The sequence below is a fragment of the Kwoniella newhampshirensis genome, chromosome 12 (assembly GCF_039105145.1).
Source record: "Kwoniella newhampshirensis strain CBS 13917 chromosome 12, whole genome shotgun sequence".
NCBI lineage: Eukaryota > Fungi > Basidiomycota > Tremellomycetes > Tremellales > Cryptococcaceae > Kwoniella > Kwoniella newhampshirensis.
In genome coordinates, this window is record NC_089965.1 from 41,844 (window position 1) to 58,052 (window position 16,209).

At 50.2% G+C, this 16,209-nt stretch overlaps 5 protein-coding genes across 5 annotated transcripts; 2 read left to right on the forward strand and 3 right to left on the reverse strand.

Moving 5' to 3' along the window:
* Positions 1–238: 238 nt before the first annotated feature.
* IAR55_005608 (uncharacterized protein) lies at positions 239–1,455 on the reverse strand (the record flags this gene model as incomplete). The annotated part of the gene is made up of 5 exons (XM_066948699.1): positions 239–776; positions 847–909; positions 970–1,090; positions 1,155–1,234; positions 1,301–1,455. 5 exons carry the CDS (start codon positions 1,453–1,455, stop codon positions 239–241), a joined length of 957 nt encoding a protein of 318 aa, XP_066800472.1.
* A 568-nt stretch (positions 1,456–2,023) lies between these two features.
* Positions 2,024–3,976, reverse strand: IAR55_005609 (uncharacterized protein; the record flags this gene model as incomplete). Its single annotated transcript, XM_066948700.1, has 5 exons — positions 2,024–2,447; positions 2,537–2,628; positions 2,682–3,111; positions 3,164–3,835; positions 3,888–3,976. 5 exons carry the CDS (start codon positions 3,974–3,976, stop codon positions 2,024–2,026), a joined length of 1,707 nt encoding a protein of 568 aa, XP_066800473.1.
* Positions 3,977–4,338: 362 nt separating this feature from the next.
* On the forward strand, positions 4,339–6,558 carry IAR55_005610 (uncharacterized protein; the record flags this gene model as incomplete). The annotated part of the gene is made up of 9 exons (XM_066948701.1): positions 4,339–4,406; positions 4,478–4,709; positions 4,787–4,965; positions 5,026–5,055; positions 5,123–5,208; positions 5,266–5,354; positions 5,405–5,652; positions 5,898–5,964; positions 6,028–6,558. 9 exons carry the CDS (start codon positions 4,339–4,341, stop codon positions 6,556–6,558), a joined length of 1,530 nt encoding a protein of 509 aa, XP_066800474.1.
* A 3,323-nt stretch (positions 6,559–9,881) lies between these two features.
* IAR55_005611 (uncharacterized protein) lies at positions 9,882–11,813 on the forward strand (the record flags this gene model as incomplete). The annotated part of the gene is made up of 11 exons (XM_066948702.1): positions 9,882–9,888; positions 9,954–10,089; positions 10,180–10,208; positions 10,279–10,350; positions 10,430–10,443; positions 10,514–10,605; positions 10,688–10,750; positions 10,917–11,086; positions 11,188–11,512; positions 11,586–11,679; positions 11,748–11,813. 11 exons carry the CDS (start codon positions 9,882–9,884, stop codon positions 11,811–11,813), a joined length of 1,068 nt encoding a protein of 355 aa, XP_066800475.1.
* A 150-nt stretch (positions 11,814–11,963) lies between these two features.
* On the reverse strand, positions 11,964–14,655 carry IAR55_005612 (uncharacterized protein; the record flags this gene model as incomplete). Its single annotated transcript, XM_066948703.1, has 15 exons — positions 11,964–12,069; positions 12,129–12,201; positions 12,273–12,343; positions 12,396–12,427; positions 12,489–12,587; positions 12,650–12,830; positions 12,906–13,003; positions 13,053–13,167; positions 13,232–13,315; positions 13,417–13,445; positions 13,502–13,681; positions 13,743–13,866; positions 13,944–14,392; positions 14,456–14,502; positions 14,634–14,655. 15 exons carry the CDS (start codon positions 14,653–14,655, stop codon positions 11,964–11,966), a joined length of 1,710 nt encoding a protein of 569 aa, XP_066800476.1.
* Positions 14,656–16,209: the final 1,554 nt, after the last annotated feature.

Sequence of the window (16,209 nt, forward strand, 5' to 3'; positions counted from 1 at the left end):
ATAGTGAGCCTTCGACAAGCGGAAGACGCGAGAACAAGATTGCTCCTTGCATGCGATTCTTTGCATTGTTTTCATCATTTTCACAGCACGCAAGGGTCGTTAGGTCGGTACGCTCATCAGCGCTGCTAAGAGCATGAGAAGCGCAGCATTTCATCTCACTTGGATCATAGATTGGGCGGGTTGACCTATAGCCCCTCCACTCATTTCCACAATTGCATGTTCCAACTGCTTTGCACTCCTACGCAAACGCTCCAAACACATTCCCCAGCATGGTGAACCAGAATCCTCTATACAAGCTCGTCCATCCTTCCTCCTCTATGATCTTCCTCCCGCAATCTAACATGCCCAAGTACGGTTCTGTGGTCGGTCTCAACCCGATGACATCCTCGTCTGTCCCGCAGAAAGAGACGCCTTCAGGTGGTCCTTCTTCCTCCGAGGGTGGTACGATCCCTCCAGTATTTGTCTGCACGGACAATCTGGTCCCGACGACCTCCAATGGGGTGAGCCAGAGCGTGGCGAGGGATTGCCAGACGATGAACAACATCCATCGCCAGATTGAGATATCGTCGGAAACTTCGTCGGCGACAGCCGCACCAAGGAAGAATACCCTCATGGTACGAGCAACGAGCGTGACGCAGATGGAGTGGGTGAACGTTGTGGCGAGCAGCCCGGGGGTGAGGTACAGCATGTAAGGTCGAGAAAGCTCGTGAGGGGATAGTAGGATGCGGAGGGAAGTGGCGGGAGAGTTGGGCAGCTTATAAGGAGTGATGATTGATCTGTGTTGTGACAACACATGGTCAGCTGAAATCGTCCCCACGTGTTGCCTGTAAGTGCGACATGACGTACCGATTGATGATGATGGTCATGGGTAGCGAGATGAGCGTGAGCACGATGGAGAAGATACCCATACTGCGTGATCGAGCTAGTCAGCACGAAGCGGTCACCAGGCGCAGTAAAGAGCTAGCTCACCGAATCCCACCAGCTTCTGGCACACTATACGTATTTTTGGGCCCTCTGGATGCTGATCCGCCAACAAAGATGATCGAGGCAATGGACACCAGTGTTGTGTAAACCAGAGTAGGGAAGGTACCTGAGAGAGTGCAAGATATATTAAGCATAATACCAAATCTCGCAAAGCAATAACATGTACCCACCTTTCCATAGTCCCCAGTACCCTTCGAGACGCTTGGTACGCTTCAACGTACCAATGAGAGTATGCAGTGTAGGTCCGACCCTAGCAGTTCATGATACTATATCAGCGGCCCGAGAGAATAGTCGAACACATCAACTCGCCACCCACCTTGTTTGTGCATCGAGACCAACTGCATGAGGGTTGTAGTTCGCTCTCAATCTCACTAGTGCACCGGTGAAAGGCATGGTCAACCCCACGCCGACTGCCATGAGGAAGATCATGATCGCAGCGGCGAGGAAGAGGGTGAGGATGAATTCGAACATGGTGGCGGGCGGAGCTCCGTTTCCAGTCAAGCAGATCCGCTGCAAAGGCCGAGACGGTCGATCGTTGGTTGTGAATGGGATATCAGCTCTCTGTAGCTCGATGCGGTTGTTGGTCGAAGAAGATAGGTGAAAGAGAATGAGATGTGAGATATGACTGTGCTGTCGGTCGTCTGCGTGTGTTTTGGGACGCTTCAAGCAGTGCAACGGTGACGTGTAGCAGTGCAGCGAATATATTACGTAAATGTGCTCCCTGTATCCCCCGCATGCGTCCAGTCCGGCGCCGGTTCTCGTTGTCCAGGACTGTTCTACATCAGACCCGGATGATGATTAAGAGACCGCGCTTCACCCACACTCGCACATGATTCACATTATAACACCTTACAAGATGAACCCAAGATATTAATCTACCCATATGTGTTTGGAAGATTTCAGCGCCGTTGTCGCGCTGACTTCTATGCTATGAAAAGTACAAGGAAATGCGGACAGCAGGACCGATAGCGACAGCTGGATAGCTTTGGCCGTCCCTGCGCGTTGTGTAGGCGGAACATGAGCACGGCACGAAGTCGAATCACTCAATCGGTCGCCAAATAGCCCGCCACTGAGCGACTGACTCCCGGCAGACTGCGCAGTCCGTCTCTGAGGTCTCGCGATGTATGACGTCCCGCAGTCTGACCTCGCGTATGGAGGTTGACACGACGATCAGAAGCCTCAATCCCTTTATAGGACGAACAACTGCAGAGACCATCAGCACTGCCTCCCGTCGATTCGTTGATGAGACACTCACTTCGCCCTCTCCGCTCTCCTTCCGCTCCTCTAGTAACTTTGCTCCAACACTCCTCCAGTCCCCTTCTACAACATCTGCCATCCTCCCGCAGACGTAATCAAACTTCATGTAGGCCGGAATATAACTCTCTATGGGGTTCTTCAGAGCGTCGTGCACTGCTTGGCGGAGTGCCGTGAGCTCATGCGCTGGGACAGAGTACACGTATGGCCTACAATAATGGACGTGAGCTTTGTCAGATCGTGTTACCAAAAAGGATGAGAGGTGCAGACTGAAATTTGACATAATCATAGCACTCACGGATCTAGATCAGTCATATGCCATTGTTGAGCATGCCATTCAGTCCGATTGGACGGATCCTCCTCGTCCCAGGTCAAGATGGGGTTGATGAACTGTATCACGAACGTTAGCTGTACCCTGATCAAAGAGATGTCGCATAACTCACCGGTACACCCATGCATAACGCATCCCACGGACTCGGACTGATCCTCGGTCGTCCCACCCCGATCAATACGAAACTCTTCGCAAGTTGAGCGTAAAATTCTATCTTGCCCAATTTTCCCAGGTTCGTCAGACCAATCATTTTCACAGCCTTCGCTGTGACTTCATCATCATCCGTCATACCTCCGACCACTTTGATCTTAAGTTCACGTTGAAGGTCGATCAAAGTCTGCAGCGTCCAGGAGAACGCCGGCGTGTCGTCCAAGTAGTGGATCTGCTTTGCGAGGAGGTAAGCCTGCGGTGGTTTGGACCGTTGCGATTGCGGAAGGTATGGGAGTCGTCGGCAGGTTGGTTCGATTGAATAGGAAAGGAAGTGGTTATCGTTACGAGGCGAAGGAGATAGTGTGAATTTGGGTCCAAGAGGATTTCCGGGGCTGACATCGGTCAAGCGTGAGTAATGCCATAGCACAAAGACACAATACTCACTCGTCCCAATACCAGAAGCTCAAAATCCTCCAAGCTTCTATTCCATCTAGATTGTCATCCGTCTTCAGACATTCCTGTTCGGTCCTCCTCCAACATACTTCTACCTGATCCGGATCCGCCATAACGAACCGCACGTTGTTCTTATGCCTTCGCCATAGTTCTACGGTCTTCCGCATATCCGGGTTCCACCATCCCAAACTCGCAAACACGTATGCATATCCCAAAGCATTGAGGGTGGAGATGACACTTTGCGCATAGATGGTCTCTCCGGCTGTTGAAGTGCCTGAGAAGGCCTCAGCGGCCCAGAGTGATGACAGGATGATGATCGTGGTTTGGTTGGTACCGCATCCTTGTGCAATCAGTTCGTCCTCCTCTTCTTGTGAAAGTCGCTCATCGGGAGGCAGTGGATTAGACGTGTTACGTAGTAAGCCGAGTGAAGCACACCGATCTAAACGAGCTGCTATCTCATCATTGTGATCCCATATCTTCCCGGTGAAGAAGTAGGGGTTCTCGCCCGCTGTGATCGGAACACCGGCAGAGGGAGTTGACGAGAACGACGAGACGTGACGAAGGGATAAGAGTGTCAAGATGAGGATAGCAGCGATCGATCCGTACAGGATCTTCGGTCGTGAGTGGAGGAACGAGGGAAGCTGAACGATACGATTTCGTGGCCTGAGGGATTCATCAGCCATGATCTTAAGATTGTTTGGCCAAGTGGACCAACCTATGGTACTTGCTCTCGTTCTGGGCTTCGACAATATCGGGACTGGCGGGCGATGTCGCCAAGGGTATATAATCGTGACGATTGGCCATTTTGTCGTCATGAACCGATCATGAGATGACCCGTCGAATCAAGAGAGTCTATTGGTACGTTGGACGGCCACTCCTCATTGCGATACTCGACTCTGTTCTGGAGATGAAGCACGGAATGGAGAGTAGGGACGAAGCGGTCGAGGGGAAATCATGTCCGGTCATTCACGGATCTTTGATGATGAAAGGAGGACGCAGGAGTTAGCCTACGCGCCTAATCCCTTTTGTCTGTCCAGTGATGACGTGCCTAACGGTCCGCTTACACCAAACGTTTCCTTTGCCGGTATGTCCCCTCTACTGAAGACCTGTTCAACCTCTTTCATCGTTGTCTGTCTCTGCGGTATCATGACAAGCAAGCAGCACAAATGTCGTCTCTAGCTCCAATCAGGAAGGTGGCAATCGTAGGGGCGGGGCAGATGGGTCTGGGTATAGCGTGAGCAAGATTCGTCAGCGCAATACGACCTAGCAAAGCTGATATCCGTGGGCTATTTCCTGATCGTCAAGCTACGTCTCAGCCGTTCATGCTCGAGTCCATGTGGCCATACATGACCCCTCCTCCTCTGTGCTCTCATCGGCGATGGAGTTGTACAGATCGCTGTTGTCGAGAGATGTGGCGAAATCCAGGATAACGCAGAGCGATGAAGATGCAGCTTTGAGTCGAGTGAAGAGTGTCGTCGGGGATGGGTCTGGACAATCTGGGGAGACTATCAAGGACGATGTGGACGTTGTCATTGAGGTGGGATAGATGATCCTCCTTGAATAACAACCAGCTTGCAGTAGCGCCACAGTCACTGATTGCAAGTAATTCCTTAGGCAATTCCCGAAATACCAGATCTGAAACTAGGCTTGTTCAAGAAACTGGGAGGTTTGTTGCCTTCGAGCACAATATTAGCAAGCAACACGAGCTCGATCAGCATAACGAAGCTGGCAGCGGCTGCTGGGAATGGTGCAAGCAGTGAAGAGAGAAAGGCAAGCGCGTCGAGGGTGATCGGGTGAGTCATAGGGACATCCAGATCGAATGCCATGGTATCCATTAATGATGGTCGTTTCAGAATCCACTACTTCAATCCGGTACCTCAAATGTACGCAGCTACATCACTGTCTGATCCAGTCTAGGTGTCACTCTTAGGCTGATGGACTACTGAACAGGAAACTGGTTGAAATCATCCCTGCATTACAGACCTCACAAGAGACCATAGAACGAGCGAAGGCTTTCGGACGGGCCTGCAAGAAAGGTGAGAGAACGTCCTGGCTATGTGGGCAGATGTGTATTGGCTGATATGAGCTTTTAGAGGTCACTACATCAACTGATTCACCGGGGTTCATTGCCAATGCGATCCTCATGCCAATGATAAACGAGGCGATCATGGTCTTGGAGAAGGTGCGTCCGTGACCTGAGGGATATATGACTTACTGACCTGAGAAGCGTAGGGCATCGCATCGGCTGAAGATATTGATACCACCTTCCGCCTAGGTATGGCTCATCCAATGGGTCCTTTAGCGTTGGCGGACTTGATAGGTCTCGATACATGTCTGAATATACAAAAAGTGCTACATAACGAAACAGGTGACAGCAAGTATCGGCCGTCGGGACTGTTGAGCAGGATGGTGGATGCCGGCTGGGTAGGTAGAAAGGCAGGCAAGGGCTTTTATGAGTATGATGCCAAAGGGGGAAGACTGTGAGCCGTTGAGCATGGACCGAGATGCATGCATGTTGTTGTTGTATTTATGATTCTGGATCGTCGATCTGCCAGAATTAGCTTATTGCCGGCAACTTACGGCAACTTTGTTAACCGCTTCGAAGCAGATCTCTTTCATCTCGATCATTCGTTCATCTTGGTTTGGACCTTGCTCTATCGGAAAGAATCCTATCTCGCCGATAAATTGGATCCAAAGCGATGGTGCGAGGTCGCTCTATCGATAGGACCATCCCACCGAGTCGTGCACTGGTCCAACAGAGGGATTATCGTGCTCGTAAAGCGGAGAAAATCGTACGCGTCTTTTGTCCCCGAGGGGATTTTGCGCACTGACAAGAGTAACGTTCATGTTGACAGGCTCAACTACAACAGACAGTAGAAGAACTGCGAGAAGAAAATGCTGCTCTCAAAGCTGAGCTTGTCGACATGAAGAATCGGGAGAATGCCAGGTTGAAGGGAGAGCAATCGGCGGATATCGCTGTTGACAGCAGGGTCAACGATGCCAGTGGTTCAAATTTCTCTCATATCCCTCAACCTGGAACCTCTCAACTCGACTCAGATCGACTCAATACCCCCCTTTCCAATCCTCCGTTCATCTCTCCTCTTCCCGGTACCACGTTTCCTCCCATAGATCCTGGCGATACGAATTGCTGTGGGGGTCTTTTCGATTGTTCCTCCTCAACAGTAACAGGGCTGGGCGCTAATTCGATCTCAAATCCCCAAATCAAGGCTGACACAGTCGACCCATACATCAACATTCAACATCGTCATGTGCAAGATACAGTGGAGAGGAGCGTTGGACATCCGGTCGATGACCCACCGCCATTCCAGTTGGACCCAACTAAATGCTGTTATGGTTTGGTGGATTGCGATCTGGTAGCGGAATAGGTCGTGGATATGGCAGTCCACTTGGAAGCACAATGACCAAGGGAATGAGAGACACTGTTAGACTAAATTGGATGGAGACAAGCTACGGCATAGCGATCGAAAGAACGCCGCCAACCTTAGCAACACTGGCACATTCGCTTTTGGGTCAGTCTTCCTTCAATGCAAACACTGAGCAAGATCGGCATGGAAGCCGCGAATCGGCGGAGCGAGCTTCCGGAGCTGATATGCAAGAGTCTGTGACTGTCGGACGAAGAACGGAATCAGACGACATCGGGAATAAAAGTCGATGGTCATCGTATATTTTCTAGATAGGAATTGGGAGGGATTCTGAGGGTGCAGTCGTTCAAACGAAAAGTAGAAACGAAAATATGAATAAAGATATTTCCACGAACAAGCGAAACATCGATCTTATCAAGTTGGGTCGCCGCAAGCAGCCACGATACTGCTCGATATCACTGTAACGCGGTTTACGCTTTCATCAGTGAAACAGCGGCAAGGGTACAGATTATGATCGAGTCAAGCACTCACAGACGCGATTGGCGACTTGCTGCGCACACGTTCCCTTCAGGAAACTCACTATTTCATTGCTCCCTTCAAAGAACATGTCGGTGACGGTGCCAGCCCCGTAGAGGAAGCGTCATGGGTACCATCAATGACAAGATACCCATCCCAGCCGAAGCCGATGCAGCCTGTTTTGGGTAAGCTTCAAAGCTCGTGATGCCGTGTGAGAGGAAGGAAGAACAAGACAACGCACCTTCCGCAGAATTATGGTACGATGTTTGACTATACGAATTGCAAGCATTTATACAAGTCTGATAGTTTATGTGGTCGTTGCTGCCGCCCGAGTCAGCAACGCTTAGAGCGGCCTGAAGACTGAATCGGTCCGGCGTTCGATCTTCTGGGCGCGCAGCCCTTGACTTACGATTCGATTGGCCGCCACCGCGTAACTGAGGTATATGTCTTGTCAGCTCCGCGCCCGCATACTGGTCAAAGTCATTCTATGCGTCTAACGAATCGGGGACCTCTGAGTCGTGTCGGTCCTGAAGCGGCAACAGCGAACCCATACAGAGCCGTTGACGGCACCAACAACTGTCCCCTTCACAGAGCCATCCTTCCAGCCTCGTACCCAGCGCTTCGAGCAATGTTCTGACTACTTTTATGGTGGGGACATGTGCTCATGACGTGGTGAATGGTATCCGTAGGTGTGACACTTTAAAATCGTCTCTATACGTAGCTGATTCTCACGATCACATTGTCCCCCCTTCAGTTCCCTTGGTCCTAACCATTGGTGTCAAATGCTGCGCTTCGACTTCGGTCACTGGTACGTTACACTACCCTCACGATTCAGTTCCCGTCTCAGATTTATCTTTTCTCCGTCTCGTACTTTCAATTGAGAAGAAGAAAAGAAGACTCGGTTTTGCCATTGCGCACAGCGAAGTCTGTCATGCGGTGAGTATGAGACAGTGAGTGAGCCTGAGACGTGTTCCACAAAAAGTCATGAGCAGTCACTCCGAAGCCTGGCACGAGATTCTGTGACTGATACGGTATGACACAGTTTGTGTAAACCAAAGAAGTCTAGTGTCCCAGTCCAGACTGTCCCATAGCATCACGTTGCCCGCTTGTCAAAGCAGCGACCCATCTCGTGAGCCTTCTGACGCATGTATCCCAACCTGTCTATCCTCAGCAGAACATCGAAGACCAGTATGCCGGCCTCACGGAGGAATGAACAGTCGTTACCGCTTGGCTGTCTGCAGGGCTGTTTGTGCCCCCTCCCGCAGTCGTGCAGTGAAACCACCAGACTGCCACTTCTCTCCTGGATCTTGCGGGTGGCAGATGCACGTTTCACCGTGTGTCCTGCCGGAAGGGCAGATCTATTTACGGTCGCCTTTTTTTTGACACTGGAACGTGTTCTGTAGAAACAGTGGCGTTGTGGCGTCTGCCAAGAAAACTGATACAGGGACATGTTTCGGATGTGACGATGTGACTCACTTCGTGTGCGACGAAAAGCTGCGCCGAAGACTAGCGTAGGGGATGTCTTGAGAAGGGGTCTTGGTGATTGGTTCGCGACAATGACTGGAGGTCCATCGATCTTTTTGACCTTTACTCTCAAGACACCATACTCTTTGTACTGAAGTGCGAGCATGTGGGATCCGAAACGTACTGTAACTTATACCAAGAGAAAGACTGGCGAGTGTTTTATGACCTTCACAAAACGAGATCGATCACTCTGCATACATGCTGTACACGCAATACTGTACAGTGTCTGTGGTCGCTCACGGGAGCATACCATCTGTGAGAAGGCGGCCTGTGGCTTGATCGTTCCCTGCCAATTTATCGTCACGAATTCGGCGATTTCACGCATACTTTCTTAGTCTTGACAAAATTCATGGTTTTGCGTCCGCTATTTGGTGTAACCAGGTTTGGCAACACGTCATTACTGTTCCGATGTCTTTGGATGAGCATCACTTCAGATCTGGTTGATAATCACCACGGGCCGAGCCAATATCGACGCGAAAGCCCGTGATGGCACCCGATGAAACACTTGACATCATCGGGGAGAGCCAAGTGACGGGACCTTGGATCAATGAACAGAAGGGTCTTTCGTGAGTGACAAAGCCAAGAAGTCCCGCATCTATCTAACAACAGCACGAAGGCGAAAGATAGCTGACACTGTCAAGCGGGAAAACAAAACAAAACATTCAATAGTAGCCATCAAGGTGAAGTTGATGAGAAGTCGGTTCGCAATTCCGCGATCATCCTGACCTTGTTGCAATCGACCGAGGAAGCTGACAATTTGTATGCATTTACATATCAGCCCATCAAGTAGATTTCATAGCTGTGGTTGTAGCAGAGCGGTGCCAAATATCATCGAGTAGTCTCAATAGAGCTACGGGACTGACGCGCGCCTCTGAATGGCGGTGTGGGGAGGGAATCATTCTTTTCAAGTAAATCTCAGTGACTCTCGGTCACCGAGAGTCAGTAAAAGTAAGATCTCGGTGACAGACTCTCGGTGACCGAGATTTTACTAACCTACAAATTTTCTATCATTGTTCGTCACATCACGCATCGATAATCATCTGGTGGTCATCGGAGAACCCACAACGTATGATGATGTGTGCCTACAGACGACCTTCTAGGAATGCTGTACCCTCGATGCGAATGAGCAGTTGGATTGACATCACCTCGCCAAGTGGGCGGATACGTATATAACAAGACATGATGAATTAACAGTTGGGATTGACCAGTACTTTTCTTCCGCTGTATTTCTGACATCTACCACTATCACTTACTCATCACACCTCTGCAGGGAGATACCAATCAACATGAGCTGTGAGTATTCAGTCTCTACACTACCCCAAACTGCAAAACCCGACCTGACGCCGTCTCCCCCCTAGGCGTACTCACCAACTATACTAGCATGACAACCACGCCTATACCATGTAACCCGATCAATGGATCTGCCAACTTGTTCACGGGACAGGTCCAATACACTGATTATGGTTATGAGCCCAACCATGCTGCGACATATGCGTGAGTCACTTGACAACCCAAGTGACCGAACCCGACTGCACCGCTCAGGTTTTCTGTTCGCCATTGATCCGAGTCGCTGATGCATCGTAGCTTTCTCGCCATTTTCGCCAGCGGGTTTGGTGAGTTGATGAATGAAACTCACTGGACCTAAATGGCCAAAAGGCACTGATATCGTACATCCCTTGTCAGCTGCCCATGTGCTTCTCGGGGTTTGGCAAAGGTGTTGGTGGACGCTTCCGACCCTTGCAGTAGGAACTGCCGGTGAGTCGACTGCGAGTCGCAGTCTCCCTTCAGGTCGTATGGCGATCGCTTATGAATCGGCTCGCCTGTACTTACTCAGTCGAAGTCATCGGTGTGAGTTGACATCAAACTCAGTCAAACCATGCGGGAAAATTACAATCGCTGATCGGGTATGAGTGCTTAGTGGGGCGGACGTCTATGGAGTATTGTCTCGTGGAGATGGGATCCCAACCAAGGAGGTCTCTGGTCCTCAAACCACAACGGCTTCATCGTTCAGTAAGTCGGTGCCAGATGAATGCCATCGAGTCGACCAAGATCGTGATCGAAAGAGCTGATCACGACGTACTGTGAATCGTAGAATCGTTTGTCTTGTCATTGGACCAACCTTTTTCTCGGCCGCCAACTATATCCTCTTAGGGAGGTGAGCCTTTCGAACTACCTCTCGCCTTCCTGCTCTGGACCGCGCTGACGGGTAATACTTTCGAGAACAGACTTATCCATAACACCGGGTTAGTATTCAAATCACGTCTCGAACCCTCTTCGATGGTGTCTGTATCGTACTCACGATAAGTTATCTTTTCCCACAGCCCCTCATACGTTTCGCTCCATTCACAATCGTTCTCTCTCCTTTTCATCTGTGCCGACCTCACTTGCCTTGTCGTTCAAGCTGTTGGGGGTGGTATAGCAGGTACAGCGAATAACGAGGAAGGTGCCAACCAGGGTGGTTATATCATGACGGGTGGTGTCATTCTTCAACGTGAGTCGTGTGAGAAGATAGTCTCGAGTACAGAGTAGAAAACACCTTAGCTACTTTCTATGATAGCGCCCTATACTAACGGTCTGTTTCACATCATCTAGTTATCGTCACTGTCATCTACTTGATCCTTTTCGGTGAATGGGTTTACCGACGCCACACAGACCTGCCTTCGAAAAGGCAATACAACCCATTCTCCTTTACATCCCGCTTCGCACGAAAGAAGCACGCACCCAGCAACATCGAAGACTCGAATAATCATATGATGAGTCCGATGACCAACGGATCCCAAGAAACTCATGCGACCACGAAGCCTGAAGATGGGTTGATCGCCCCTCCGCCTTTCCGTTCAGAATTTCAGATATCCGAGAAGAGGATACAGATTATGTGTGCTCTTATTGCTATGGGAACTCTTCTTATCATCATCAGGTGAGCATTCCATCGAGTGTCAGCCCCTTCTCTTCCCTCGATGTATGCTGATATTAAATTTGGAATGGTGTAGATCCGTCTACCGATCAATCGAGTTGCTCAGAGGTTGGAGTGGTCCCGTGGCAACCGACGAGCCCTTGTTCATCGGTATGGATGCCTTATTAATGGTGCGTTCTTTCTTACGTCTCTCGCATGGTATTACAAGCGGCATAAAATGACTTCTTTGCGATAATAGTGCCTGTTCGTTTGGCTGTATGCCGCCGTGCACCCATATATCGCATTCGGCAGAAGACTCTTCTAGAATACTGTACAGCTGTTCACCATGCGACCAAGATAGAGTGGCTCCATATATGTCGCTTGGTCGTTTGTTAGATGGGATGACAAAAACGAATCAGAGAGAAGAAACCTTAGAAAGATCAGATATTTCGCGATATGTATCCATATTTCACGTCTACCTCGACAATTTCCGCCGGTTTTTGCGAGCAGTGTCGTTTTCGTATTGGAAATCTTCTGCTTGGCTTATCCACCATTGATCGATCTCTCTCAGCGCGTCGGCACTGTACAGCTCGTTCAGTACCATGTCTCGCCTTGTTTCAGTTCATTCACGCAGACTCACGCTAAGTTGATGTGCTTCATTTGAGACATGAAGCTTGTGATAGCTTCAACATCTCTTGCGTAAGATGCGGCAGCTGCGCCAGAGCGAGGTATTGTCAGATTCGCATCACAGCGATCGTCTCACACTGGATACTCTGGCACTCACCGAAGGTTTCTCCTTCTGCTTCTAGACGCTTACTCTCCCATATCATCAGTCGACAGGTGCGAGTCCAGATGCTGGACGCAGATTCAGCAGAAATACAAGAGGGTAGCAACGGATATGACCAACACTATGATGAACAGATTGACGTCGCCGACGTTCTTTAAATAACGTTGTTTAGTATGCTGTAAACTATATGCAAGCTGCATCACGTGTACTCACCGCGTCCTGGAGAAGATGTAAAACCCCAAGAATGCGCTTTGCCGCTTTTAGAGCTCGAGGATCAGGTCGAAGGTCCGCATCGATAGAATACAGGAACATCTCTGAACCCAGCGTTATGAATTGCTGCCATAGTCAGCTCGGACAGTGATCACTGAGCTCACCAGGGTGGCCGTGCCGGCCTCTACGATCCTCTTGCCGTCCATGGAATGTGCAGTTTGTTTGAGCGCGTCTGGCAGAGAAATGACAAATCGCTTGATTGCGTCTGCCAAAAGGGCCTGTTGAGGGGGCGCGGGCCGTAAGGATGCCTGGTGCATTAAGGTCAATGCCTTTACAATGTGTCCCCTGGAAATCAGTCGTGTCAGTACTACCCGCATGTCACTGCGCCTTTATCTTACAACTCAGTGGTCGCAGACTTACAGATCTGTACGGTGATCGATTGGACATGATCTAGTTGAAGTCTTGTCAGTCAGCACTTCTGACGGTCGTTCGTCACAAGTTCCCAGATGAGGGTCCCCCTACCTCTAGCTTCAGCTCCAAAGCATCAAAGCCATTCAAAACACTCACCGTCTCATATTCGGACCAAGATCGCGGGAGAGGGGTAGTGATACAATCAATGTCGAATCCCGCTGGCCATTCGAACGCGATGGTTGCACAACGATCGACCATGAATATGGCCCAGCTACGTACAATCGATTTCGGTCAGCTGAAATCGTTCGTTAGTGGCCGTTTCCAGCAAGACCCACAAGGCATATATTCTATCCGCCAGCTCTAGGTTCGTTTCTGCTGGAGGGAGATATAATCCTAACCCTCGTCGCAACTCTCTCTCACTGGGACCGGAAGTAACATCGGCAGAGTGCTCTATGCGATCGAGAGCGCATGCGATGGTGATACTACAAGTCAACCTCACGTCTACGCTACGAACACTCACTGTACGGTCTGGCCCTGCATTGCCCAGCCCTTCATAGCGTCAACCAACTGTTGCAGGGATCCAGGACAGACCGAAATGTGCTCACTTCGGCATGTCGTTCTTTTCCATAGAACCAGGCTGTCATCAATGTCCCCGCTCGCATTGCGTCAAAAAGCCTTCTATCCTCCCCTACCGCTCGGTCCATTGCTTCTTTAGCTCGATTAAGAAACACGTTCTCTCTTTGGCGCAGTGATTGTACTGGGGAAGCACGACAAGTGACCAAGTACTTAGAATCAATATCGATGGTCAGTACGAAGGCAGAATCTGTTTGGAAGGAATGAACCTACCATTGCGTTGAGTAAGCAAGGGTGAGGTCTGATAGCCGGATCAGGTGACTGTAGCTTGTTATAGAACGTTGCGATATGCATATCCAACCCAAAGATGCGCTGATTAGTGAAGTACAGCAGCAACCTGTAGTACGGTGATTTCGAGATCAGTTGAGGTATTACTCTATGCAATAGCGTAAGAGAAGGGCAATCGGCACGCACAAATGATCCCTCTCGGCAGCTGTCAACTCCTCGGCAAAGAATCCTGCTTCATTTGATTGACCCAGCAACACACTCAGATCAAAGTTCTCCCAGTGGGAAGGGAAGGTTTGTTCATTCCCTGCTGTGGAAGGCACCATTCCGACCATTTTGAAGTAGTCGTCCGTCCACGGTGGATCATAGGTTGGTAGCAGGGTGTCTGTCGCTGGCGCTAGCGCTGAAGCCGGGTCTATGACTGTTGGGGGTGCAGGCACAGATAGTGAAGTTGGAGCAGTGATCGTAGAGAAGGCTGATCCGCTGGCAGAAGCCACCGGAGGACTGACATTGTGTGAAAGGAGGGGACTCTGGGGAGAAGGATCTGACGATTCGGCAGCCATCGGAGAGTTGATATAGACACAGTCTCGCTTCCGTTTCGTACATCTTGAACATGCAGGTCTCTCGGCCGGGCACCTCTGAACACATCTCACGTTCTTTTAGTGAAAGGTCAACCACTGTCTGCGAAGAGAGACACATACCACTTTACGCGCTTTACATGACTGACAAGCGTCTCCCCTGGCAAGTGCTGTCAGAGTCGTGATGATGATACCCTTCAATCAACTTGCTCGCTCACCTAGCCAGCGGACCTTCGACAATCGAGGATGATGATGAGCCCGGTTCCGACCAGCGCTGCCAAGCACCAGATATCACACTCACGAGATTTAGGAGCTGGAGCCATGGCCCAGGAAGCAGTCCCTGCTATAGGTGGTGTGGATCCAACAGAATTGGGGCGGGTGTTGGAACACGGCAGACAAAGGTAGACTGGAGATCACTGCTTAGTACTAATTCACTGTCATCTCCCATTGCTGTGCCGAAGAGGATCAGAAGCGGACATGTCCACCGTTCGTGTTGTTGACAGGGTTGATTGAGCTGAGGAACTGTCGGGATCTCTGCACGCCTAACAAGAGATCAGCATTTTACCTTGACGTCATCATCATCCTCATCATTGTGCCCAGTGAAAAGCCAACTGCATGCGAGAAGGAGAGACGATGGGCCAGAGGTCTAGACATGGAATCTTGATGTACAGTCACTCGTGGATAGACAATCGACTCTTTCGCTATCCACTGAAGCTTAATACCAGATGGATGATCCGAAGCGAGATTTCCCGTTGAGTAGCGACCTTATCCTTCCTGTCTCTTGGTGACAGCCATTCAAAATTCTCAATCCCGTTTGATTGGAACATGAGGGTGATAGCCAGGACCAAGCGAGACTTGGTCGAGCTGTCAGGTGATCTTTGCGGTGAAGTAGTGAATCGCTCACATCAAAATGCTACGCTTGTGAGACACACGAGGAATACATCTCTTTGCATCGCGTCTCATGGCCATCTCATGGGACCAAGAAGTCCCATGTTCCGTCTTGCGGCACGAGTAACACGAGTAACGAGCATCAGCACACGATCCTGGTGGGAGACTATCCGGTATGATATGGTGCATTCTCGTGAGTGTGGATCCGCAAGTCGCCGACAAGGTCGAGAGGCCACTCTCGTAGGTTGGCAGGAAAAACCATCAGCCATGCATACCTGACGGGCCATGATATTACACAGTTGTAATGTCACCAGACCTCATGAGAGCGGACGATGCATCCAAGTGGTCATCATCTTCACAGCATAGCAAGTACCAGTGCATTGCATTTGACCCCAGTCCAGCTTGTTCCGATGGAACAGCGTCCAATCAGCAAGGACTATCTAAAAAAGTAGTAGTACGAACAACCGAGCCGAACTTTCAGGAGGTGACATTACTCGTATCTGGTGCGATACCAAGAAGAATGACGACGTACGGTGAAGCTGGGTGGAAGCTGATGATAGTGCAAAATGTCTCGTCTAAAACTGGACCCCGTCATGATTCTCTCGTTTCGAAAGTGGTCGTCGTATCACCAAAACGATCATAATGTCTTGGCATTTGGATTTTCTTCGAAATTGGGTGCTTTCACTTCTACCGCTTACGGGACATCCCTACTTGTCGGGCAAGCGATGGTTTTGGCTCTGGAACAGCTGGCTTGATACGACGAGTATACTGGACGAACGGTTCCTTATCATGCAAAAGCCCATCACAGCGAATCAAAACGACGGGATGGGATGGGTCTACGAGATCGATGGTCTTGGCCTTGGCATACAGCACGAGAGAGAGATCGAAACTCAAGCTTTGTTCTCAGCCCTCGTTTGTTTTCCCTCCCCCCCCCCCTCTCTCGCCTCTTCCTTGCCCTTCCCGTACCCCATATAGTGCTGTAACCAAGA